Here is a 10,153-nt window from a genome sequence, read left to right as displayed (position 1 = left end):
TTTCCAAATGTGTGCAGTGAGAGAAAGAGGAAAGGAAGATGACGTGACCCCATGCAGTTGTTTACTACAGCTGACTGGAAGATCTAGACCTCAAGCTCCCCTTCCACCTAACAAGGGCAAGAATAGCATGGAGGGCTAGACAAGAACCACATACAGTGGTAAGAGGAAGAAAGCAGTCAAGAGGCAATAATAATCCAAAATACTTCTGGGATCACAGCAGGAACAGCTGTCAAAAGACCAACATTTTAATTAATTAACTTTGTACACAAGAGGCTTCCCACTAAGGGAGTACACATATTCCTGCTTTTCCCACCAGCTTTTACCACCTGGGCTTTTAAGGCCCAGGATGGTCTCTCTTCTTCAAGCTTCCCTCAACAACTATTTCCACAGAGGGTGGCTTTACAGAATCTGTCACAGGAGCAACATTCAACCCAGTCCCTGTTGCATGAACTGATGTTGAAAGCTGTGTGTCTCTTCCACTCCCTTCTCACATTCTCCTGGCTTTCCGTGGGCGGCAGCCGTTGTGTGGAACCGGGGTGTTGTCGGTGATGGAGATGACCTCCAAACCTCCCATAGTCAAACCCCTGATGGCAGCCTGGAAGAACAAGACAGCAGATGACACGCTATTATCAACACATGGAAGAGCAGAGAAGGGAAGAAGCTCAGGGGAAAATAGTTTGATCCTCCATCCAAGTATCAATGTGTGCTAGTGGTTCTACTTTGTAATTATCTTAAAAATAAGTAATTCATATCAGAAAACCCAGTTTAAACCCATCTGCTCCAGTCTTTTCATCAGCATTCCCATCAACTTTCCTACTTTTGTTGGAAGAAGTCCCAAATACAGCTTTTATTCTGCCTCCAAAGTGATATTACTCTAAAATTCTAATGATTCTAAAATTTCATTACTAGGCACTTGAGTGATGAATTCTTTACATCACCTTCAGAAAAACCAAGTTAATAGCTATAGTCAGACCAGCCTGAATTTAAAAAAACAGGATGATGCCCAAGAAAGGAAAATATGAAAGAAACTCTGACACGTACTTTGCGTCCTGGTCCCAGTCCTTTCACCATGACTCGTACATGCAATACACCCTTCCCACGTGCTTTCTGCAAAAAGAACAACTGGTTAGTGTTCTCTTTGATATGACTACTACTGCTCTGGCTCCCCTGAAGTCTTTCATTCCCTTTTGACCCACTATCATAGTATTCTTTTTGTAAAAATAAAGAGTAGGTAGTAATGGATACAGAAGACAAATATGGGGATTATTGCACAAAGACACTAGGAGAAAAGGAGGCCTGGATATAGCCATGGCAGTTCCAAGAGAACTTCTGTGCTGGGCTGTCAGCTCTGCATACAGAGAAAGCTTTAAGATCAAACTATCTGTGATCTAAAGCCAGGGCAGAAAATGACATATCCATGGATACGTGACTGAACTGGCAAGGGACTAACAAGGACTAACTCAAAGCTGTTTTCCCTTCTCTAATGCAGCGACTTCTCTCTTGCGATCCGTGGATTCCTTCTAGAGGGTAAATGAGAAAAGCAGGCAAGCTTTATATTTGCTGTGCAGGAGTCCACACCTTCAGTGCAAAAATTCTAGGGGCTTGCAAATTGAAAATGAAAAACACCTGCTGTAAAGCATAGCTGTGCTGCCACCACGTGGATGGAGTCTCTGGGTCTCTTGCTTTCTGTGTTCTGGTGCAATTAATGTACTAACAACTTTAACAGTGACAGAATAAATCTGGCCAAGCACAGCTACGCAGCTATTATGAGGCTCCAATGAGCACAGATTAATAGTGAAGATGTTCTCATATTCCTCTGAGTCAACCACAGTAAGCTGTTGGCCAGCAGCAGCACCAAACACCTCTGACATGAAAGTCTGGAGTGAGTTCCACCTCATTTAGGATGAGGATCTTCAGTTTAACCATGCCTCATTCTGCTGTAATGAGAACCATGACACAGCCAGCCTCATCTTCTCCTGCCACCTGGACACCCACACGTTTTTTTAGAAACAATTACAGTAAACTGTACGCATCTGAAAACTACATACGCAAGGACATCGCCTTCTCTCACTGGAACTGCTGGCAGCAGCTCAGTTCTCCTGTGGCAGAGAGCAAATATAAAACATTCAGCCAGTAATTACAGCTGCTTCTCAGTCCCCTGCAGCGCAAAAATTGAACTGCTGCTGATTCAGGGGCTGTATTTCCAAAATGGCTGAGATGTTCACTTAGAAAAAAGGAGCTATGCAAACTGGAGCTAGAAAAGGATAGGCTCCAAGTCATATTTCCCAATCACAACCTGCACAGCTAAGCTACCCTCTGGGCGTTTGTAACTGCTGTTTCAAACATGCTTTGTCTGTGTCAAGATGTGCAGTATGTCAGATGAAGCTAGGAAAACTGTGAGCAAACAGCAGTGTGCTGCTCAAGCACTAAGGAACAGAGCTTTAGACTGCTGCCTGGGAGCGAGGCATATACCCAGGTAGCGGGGGGAGGCAGTCAGTGCTCCCCTCTGGGAGGGTGAGAATCACCAGTGCAGACTCACCACTGCTGCTGCCATGGCTGCGGTCTGTGCCGCAATAGCAGTTCCCTTCTTGGCATTCTGGAAGCCTTCTGTACCACAGGATGTACGGGCAAACGGCCTGTTGTCAAAACTGACAACTTGGATGTGGGTGCTACAGAAAGAGAGGGATAAAAGAAAGAAGCAAGCTAGAACAAAGCTTTATTCTCCAGTTTCTTCTCACTCACCTTACTGGCACAGCTCACCACAGGACTCCTGTCACCCTGCTCCACCCTAACTCAGCCCTCCTTTTCAAGGTATCCTACTCACATGAACCCACTGCAGAGACCTCCCAGGAGTCACCTGCTGGTCACCCTAGAGAATCTCAGCGAGGTGGCAAAACCTTTCTGGATAAGATATACTTTATCCAGGTACACCTCAGATACCGCTTAGCCCTTTCAGACCCACCTCTCACTGTGAGCATTTTACTTCTTCCGTTTATTAAAAAAATGCACAGAACATTTCTAGAACTTGAAAGAGCTTTAAGAAACAGTAAAATATCACACTAGGGATGACTAAATGAAACACAACCATCTCTCATGGAGAATACGACAATTTTTTCAACAGCTGTGTAGCAATAGTGCTAGAGTGGAGGGCTGGACGTAACCTGCCATTAAAGCTGTCAGCATCTAATTATTCAAATCAGAATGTAGTCAAAACACATAATAACAATCCTATTGCTGTTAAAGATGCTATAAGGACAGTTATGCTTCCTGAACAGCACTAGGGTTTGAATTCAGTATTATTACCTTCCCAGTCATGACCACCACTCCCCTGGCTTTTTGCTTTTGCGCCTTTTGGTTAAAACAATGACTGGCCAAAGCCTGAGTACGTTACAAGCTTTTATTTTGCATGAGAGCAGGAATGGAGCAGCTCATTTGCTTACTTGTTGTACGTAGCTTTGATGTGAGCTATTGGGATCTCTTCATAGATCTTTCCATCCCATCTCATGGAGTTCCTCTGCAGGATTAAAGGGCTGAGGAGCAAAACAAGAGTTATCAGGCACTCGCTCTTGAAATTTTGCAAAGTTTTATTTCATATTGGGAAAGAAAGAAGGGATCAAGTCTCCAAAAGACACAAGCTGCGTTTGTGATTGAGTCAAGCCGCTTCCTCTCCTTCCTCGGCTGCAAAACCACCGAAGGCGATAAAACCTCCCAGCAAGAGGCAAATGGCAGAGCCCTCCCGATGCGGCCTGGCCCTCTCACCTCAGGTCGGTCGCGCTCTGGTTCTCCGCTTCCTTCGCGGCCGCCGCCTCCGCAAGGTCCTGCAGCCTCCGGGGGCCGGTGCGTAGGCCACGGCACAGGTTGGCAGTACGGCCCCTGCGGGAAAAAAACACCAGCCGGCGGTGAGGACACCGGGGCCTCCCCCGGGCGCTGGCTGGAGGAAGGCGGGAGGGGGCGGGCCGGGCCCAGCGAGGCCTCCATGGCGGTGCGGGAGCGTCCCGGTAGTCAGCCCAGAGCGAGGGGGGGCCCCGGCCCCGGCCCAGTCTCCCCCTACCCCTCACCACCGCCACCACCGCCGCCGCCGCCGCTCACCCCCAGGCCGCTCCGAGCAGCCGTTGCCAGGCGACCGCCAGCGCCGCGCTCATGGCGGCTCCCGTAAGGCGCCCGGAGAGGTCGCCGCAAGGCACGACGGGAGCGAGGAGGAAAGATGGCGGCGCGCGGCGCGGTGCATTGTGGGCCGCGCGACAGCGCTAATGGCGGCGCCCGGCCGCCGAACGGTGGGTTGGGGTCGGTGGTTTTGTACCGCTGCTGCGCCTCGGCCGTGGCGGCTCTTCGGGGCGATGTGTCTGCTGCGGTTGCCCCGTATCACGCAGCCCCTCGAGAAGGAGGAGGAAGAGATGGCGGCCCTCATGGGGCAGGTGTGTGTGAGGGGGGGCGGTGGGGGCCTGCTCGTAGGAAAATGGCCGCCTCAGGCCTGGAGGGGAGAGCACCCTATGGGGGCTGGCAGCCCCCGGGGTGGGGTGTGACAGGCCACGGAGGAGTTGATGGCCCTGCACAGCCAGTCCGGGGGCACCTTGGGTGATGTTGCTCCCCGCCATGAAGCGATACCGAGTGTTCTGTGTGCGATTTGCTGCCTGCACCAGGTGTCGTGGGTCTTGGTAGGGCTTCCGTGATCTTCCTCAATGCTGTTGGTGTCCCTGTTAGAGGCTCCTGCCGCGAGCAGGAAAGTCCTGTTTGATCTCAGAGAAATTCCCGTCGTCTTGTATTCACTGGGGTACAATTGTGCTTGCCCATTCCAGCCCATAGTGCTGGCAGCTTAAGAATTCTCTGCGTTGCCCTTCTAGATAGAGCTGGAGAAAAGCCACTATTCAGATCATGAAATTCGCAGGCTGGAGGAGGAGGAGCAGCTCAGGAGGAGGAAGGAAAGCATGTATGATGATGATGATGAAGCACCTGGCAAAACAGTCATCATGGCTCAAGACCTGGAGGACAAGTGGGAACAGAAGTTACTGCGGTTCAAAGCTGCTCCACGGATAACAGGTACAGGCTGAGGTTTGTGGTGGGTGAGAACACCCTGATGGTTTGCCAAACACAGCTGAGTGCAATTCAGTAGAGAGAGGGTATTTGCTGGGTCTTTCTTGTACAGCTAAGTGCAGCTTAGTGGAGGGAAGGCATTTGCTGAGTCTTTTTTTGTTTGAAAGAGAGTCTTGGCTCTGTGGCAGTGCTGTTAGCACACGATGAATTAACTGGCTGACAACGGAATTGGTGTTCACATGCTGCAAAGATGTGTGTGTTCAACACAACCTTAGCAAAGCAAAGTGGTGAAAAGGGATGTTGTTTCCAGACAATAAAAATGTTTGGTCTCTTGGTTCCCAAGCTCTGCCTAGTGCTCTTTTTGATCTTTGCCAAGGTAGAGATCTAGGCTGCTTGCCATAAATTCCTTCTGGAAATGAAACAGACTACAGTCTAACAGTGGGTTCTAGCTGAATTGTGCATTGGCTTCCAGAGTGACTGAGAGCATTTCTGTCTAGATTTTTGTTTTGTTCTGTGTATCCATGTTTGTGTGTTATTGCTGGAAGGGTGTGAGATGAAGAGGGTTGATGAATCAAGGGGATCAGAGCAGTGCTGCCAGGAGACTTTGTTTCCAACATGTGTTGGTTTTTGGCAGATGCTGATAAAAACAACAATCGAACGTCGTTGAACAGGAAGCTGGACAGTAACCTGATGCTTTTGGTGAAACAAAAACTCGGTAACCAGGAGCTGTGGCTCCTGCCTCAAGTGGAATGGCAGCCTGGAGAGACACTGCGAAGCACAGCTGAGCGAGCTATGGCTACGTTTTTGGGTGTGTAGTTTGCTGTGTGCCTGGCCCTCCCTCCTGTTTGTCCTAGTGGTTTTCTTCCTGTGCCCTATCTGAGGGATATTTGCCATCTGCTGTAGTGAAATCATTTCCCATCTGCTGGGAAAAGGCATTTCATGGCAGAGGGATGGAGCTCAATGGGGTGTGCTTTCTGGCAAGAGCTGTGATCCTGGGTAATCAGCTCTGTAACTGCATACTATCACAGAGCAACTGCAGTGTGCAGAGGGCTGATGGGGCTGGCAGACTGTGAGCTGGGATCTCTTGCTGCCAACAGCTGCAGTGCTGGATCTGGCCCTCATGGTCTGATGCTGGAGCATCACCAGATGCCTCCTGAATGAATGGTCTAGGCTTGCTCCAGGTGTACGGCTTCTCTTTCCCTTTTGTCGCCTTGTAGCAGCTTTTGTGGCAGATGAGTGATGGCAAACCCACATGTCTTTGCTTTTCACTGTGGTTTGGCAAAGCTTGATACCCTCTCCCTCTCTCTCTCACTCGGAGAGGACTTGCTGGACTCCAGACAAGTTGTTTTTTTCATGAGAAAAGGCTTACAATTGGCAATATTTCTGCTACGAAGAGGGAATAGTCAGTCTGAACCAGATACAAGGAGTGGGTTATGCTGCCTTTTTGTTACTACAGGAGAGCAGTTACTGTTGCTCTGTGTTCTTATGCCTTGATTTCTTTATCTTGCATTGCTGGCATCTTGCAGGAGATCACATTCAAGCCAAAATCCTGGGGAATGCACCATATGGGATTTACAAGTATAAATTCCCCAGGGCCATCAGGACTGAGGATAACGTGGGAGCCAAAGTATTCTTCTTCAAAGCCTTCCTCCAAAGCAGTGATTTCTCCCAGGCCGAGCTGAAGGAAGATTATCTGTGGGTCACAAAGGATGAGCTGGGAGATTACTTGAAGTCAGAATACCTGAAAAAAGTCAATCGATTCCTTCTGGACTTGTAAGCGGTAGGTTGTGCTCCAGCAGATGGGGGAGATGTGGGACGTGACTCCAGGGAGGAGCACAGCTGCTGCTTTGCATGGTCTGTGTGTCTGAGATGTTAGCTTGGGCTCTGGAGGATAATTTGCCTTTGCCTTATTTCCCAGTTCTCTTCACCAGGCCTGTACTGAATAAATATTAAAACTTATACTCGGAAGTGAATGAGGGAGTTTCTTTGCTCTTTTGAATCCTTCTCCTCCACCTCTTCTGGAAATGGATGTTGTGATCTTTCGTCTCCCCAGCATGTGATTCCATGGGGCTGTGGAATCCGTGAGGTTCGCTTTCCTCACCAGACTCCTGTCATAGTCTCAAGCTCAAATGGTTTCTTCTATGCAATGGCTAATGCTTGTCTCTGGTACCTGCTCTTTAATAAGAGCTGCACTGGAGGGTTATCTGTGTGTTCAGGTGGGAACAGACCCTCCTGGACACAAGGCTGGGCAAGGTGGGTTTCTGGGGAGATGGAACCTGGGATATTCACAGCATATTAACATCTAATCTGTGCTGGAGCTGCCTCTGGCCTAGAGTCCATGATATGCGGTAGCTGTGGAGGACACAGATGCATGAGAAATAGGCAGCAGCTCTTTCGTTAGGTGAGTGCTGCCTTCCCACCCACACTGCCATCCTCTTGAGCCTCAAGCTGTAGCAGACAGACACTGAGGGAGGGTAACACTTGAGCAGCAGCTCTCTGTCTGGGCAGCAAGGCTAATTTTTCCTGAGGGGGGGAAGGCTGCTCTAGCATTGCTGCCTCCTGAGAGCAGCCTCAAAGGTGGCTCTGGGGAGTTCTCAGCTCCCATTCCCTGTGCATTAGACCAGCACTGCTAAGCCAGCCTAGCCGTGTCTGCCTCAGGTAGCCTGACCCTGTTACTCCAATTTTTTAGCTGTATCCTGGGTTTATATGGTGCTGTCTCACCTCTGTGGCGCCAGTTCTATTTCTTGGAGTTTTTTTTCTGGTTGTAAATGTTGCTGTTTGGTAGTCAGAGTGTGGGCCCAGTGCTGGCTGGACCTTGCAGAGAATCAGCCTTCTTCAGCGGCAGGGAGAGAGGGAGGAAATAGCTGTCGTTAATCATCGGGAGAGAGTTCAGCCTCCAGAGGTGGAACTGGAGATTGCTATATGTATTTTATCAATCCTTTGGGAGCTGTTGAGCTGCAGGCCTCAAATTAAAGCTATCCTTAATCACTCCACAAGCCATTGGGGTGGGGGGGTAGCACAGCAGCCTTCTATTTTTGAACACTGGGCAGTTTGGGAGCTGCAGGCTTGCCATAAATTACCAACAAAACAAAACTTGGTTTCTTGAAGCAGGCCTGGCCTGGCAAGGAGGCTGTCTGCAACAGAGAGAGCACTTGCCAAGAGGAAGTAAATGCGGAGCAGAATACATGCCTGAAAAACTGCAGATTTTTTGGCTGCTGTCTGGGGTCAATGTTGCTGAAGGGGAGACTATTGCCTTCTCCAGGACTGAAAGCTCCTGCAGAGGGGAGAGGTGAGTCCTTCCCCTCAGGCTGTACTCCACCAGCCTGGGGGCCCATGGGTGCAGTCAGCTCAGGATTAAGCTTTTCTCTGCCACTCCGTTTCAGGCTGTTGCTGGCTCCACAGCACCCAGCCCCTGAGCAGAGCTTTGTGGGCACAGGCTTAGGGCATGCCCTTTGCCAAGGCCTCTGCCCCATTTCCCATGCCAAAGGCAGGCTGTGTGTTGCTGTAACAAAACTTTCAAAGCATGTAAAATGCTGTTTAATCAATGCTTATTTGTTCTCAAAACCAAGAGTACAAAAGAGAGAAAAGGCTGTACTAAAAGCTTGCTGATCTTCAATCCCAGGCAGTTCTTATTCTCTGGCTTACTCAAGCTACAAGTCTTCGGGCATTGTCTGTGCTGAGGGAGGTGTAGCTCCCTCCAGCACTGTAAAGGTCAGAATCAACAGCCTCCTCCTTTTTTTTTTTAAATTTTTTTTTTATTTATTTTTTATTTTTTCCTTGGGCTCAGGCCTTTGTTCTTAGAGGTAGCAGGTGTGTGAGAAGCTTGGTCTTTTCTAGAAGCTGAAATCTTTGCTTTCTCATCACCTAAAACGCAAATTCCTGCTTGCAGCCTGCACAGGAACAGCGCCTTTTTTCTCTGCCCCCCCCCCCCCCGCAGTTGATTTTATTGAAAAGCCCTCAGCCAGTTGCTGCAAACAATCCCAGATCCTGCAACTCGAGTGCTTTTGCTCAGTTCTTCTGTGTAGCCTGTTCCTCCCCACTATGGCCTTGGTGAGAGGGAAGGCAGAAGAATATCATGCAGGTTTCCTAGCAGAAAGGATGGTTTGTATCTTATTTCCTCTACTCCCAGAGGTCCTTTGGTAGATCATTGAGGCTGTTATTTTCCTTTGAGAACTCAGTGGATGCAGGCTGTCTTTCCACGCAGTGCAAACTTATACTTCTTGCAGAGTTGCAGAAGTCTGATCAGGCAGGCTGGTGGGGTATATTTTGCTGGTGACTACTGAAAGGATAGCACAAAGCCTTAAAACCTTTTGTGAGAGTGCTTTTCTCTCTCCTGGAACAGAAGAAACCCGTCGAGTTGTGGCTGGGAGAGAGTTGGCGCAGCCGCAGTGTGCCACCTGTGGTCCAGCACAAAGAGTAGGGGGAGCGTTTCACTTGTGTTGAGCATGAAACACAAAACTTCCTTTGCAAACGTGATAGAGAACCGCATGTGTGTTTGCCTGGGTGCTGAGGGAGTCTGGAGCTTGTTTGCACCCAAAGCCTGGAGGGTTTTTCTCACCTTGGCAAAGGCCTCCTCACATGAGATTTCTCTATCAGAACCTGAAGCTGCAGGAAGTCCCTGGGAAGGCACTGATTTTGCTGTGGCTCTTTAGTGCAAGTCACAGTCAGATCAATTGAAGAGCTCTCCTGTGAAGTGTGCACCAGAAAGGTGTTTTGGAAAGGACCTGTGACTCTGTGCTTTGAGAGCAGCAATGTGGGGCTCATCTAAGAAGTCCAGTGTAAGATCAGTGCTGTGACTGCTGGGGCCAGCGTCTGAGCATTATCTTCCCCAACTGTGTGCATCGGGGAAGAAGCTGGAGAGCAGTTAGACTGCAGAGACTTTCTGCTCCTCAAAGCCATTTTCAGCACACGATGCTTCCATTCATGAGGGTGATACACAAAAGCCAGATCCTCCCCCCCCCTCCAGGGGGGAAGGAGACATCAAGATGACCTTTCTCTGGTGTGATGCAGTCCAGCAGCTGTTGTTAAAAGCCTCCAGGAGCAGAAACAAATGGAAGGATCAGTTGCAGTCTAAAACACCAGCATTTAAGCCATTGCTTAAGCCACCACGTTAGAAGAGAGA

General features: G+C 49.2%; 2 protein-coding genes across 2 annotated transcripts; one reads left to right on the top strand and one right to left on the bottom strand.

The window, feature by feature from the left end:
- Positions 1-213: 213 nt before the first annotated feature.
- On the bottom strand, positions 214-4,226 carry MRPS11 (mitochondrial ribosomal protein S11). The gene is made up of 6 exons (XM_075045075.1): positions 4,090-4,226; positions 3,760-3,873; positions 3,441-3,530; positions 2,540-2,669; positions 1,042-1,107; positions 214-595 (listed from the first exon to the last, which is right to left on the bottom strand). Exons 1-6 carry the CDS (start codon positions 4,140-4,142, stop codon positions 488-490), a joined length of 561 nt encoding a protein of 186 aa, XP_074901176.1. The 5' UTR covers positions 4,143-4,226; the 3' UTR covers positions 214-487.
- MRPL46 (mitochondrial ribosomal protein L46) lies at positions 4,207-7,005 on the top strand. The gene is made up of 4 exons (XM_075045074.1): positions 4,207-4,415; positions 4,842-5,037; positions 5,666-5,839; positions 6,558-7,005. The coding sequence occupies exons 1-4, from the start codon at positions 4,251-4,253 to the stop codon at positions 6,806-6,808; spliced, it is 786 nt and encodes a 261-aa protein (XP_074901175.1). The 5' UTR covers positions 4,207-4,250; the 3' UTR covers positions 6,809-7,005.
- The last annotated feature ends 3,148 nt before the right edge of the window (positions 7,006-10,153 follow it).

This window comes from Buteo buteo, chromosome 13, assembly GCF_964188355.1.
Source record: "Buteo buteo chromosome 13, bButBut1.hap1.1, whole genome shotgun sequence".
NCBI classification, from domain to species: domain Eukaryota; kingdom Metazoa; phylum Chordata; class Aves; order Accipitriformes; family Accipitridae; genus Buteo; species Buteo buteo.
This window is presented reverse-complemented; position numbering and strand designations above follow the sequence as displayed.

Coding starts and splice junctions, on each gene's coding strand:
- MRPS11 (XM_075045075.1), bottom strand. CDS start 4,142: ATGAGCGCGGCGCTGGCGGTCGCCTGGCAACGGCTGCTCGGAGCGGCC. Junction 3,874..4,089: donor CTGCTCGGAGCGGCCTGGGG/GTGAGCGGCGGC, acceptor TTTTTCCCGCAG/GGGCCGTACTGCCAACCTGT. Junction 596..1,041: donor GACTGGGACCAGGACGCAAA/GTACGTGTCAGA, acceptor TTGTTCTTCCAG/GCTGCCATCAGGGGTTTGAC.
- MRPL46 (XM_075045074.1), top strand. CDS start 4,251: ATGGCGGCGCCCGGCCGCCGAACGGTGGGTTGGGGTCGGTGGTTTTGT. Junction 5,038..5,665: donor AGCTGCTCCACGGATAACAG/GTACAGGCTGAG, acceptor GGTTTTTGGCAG/ATGCTGATAAAAACAACAAT. Junction 5,840..6,557: donor AGCTATGGCTACGTTTTTGG/GTGTGTAGTTTG, acceptor GGCATCTTGCAG/GAGATCACATTCAAGCCAAA.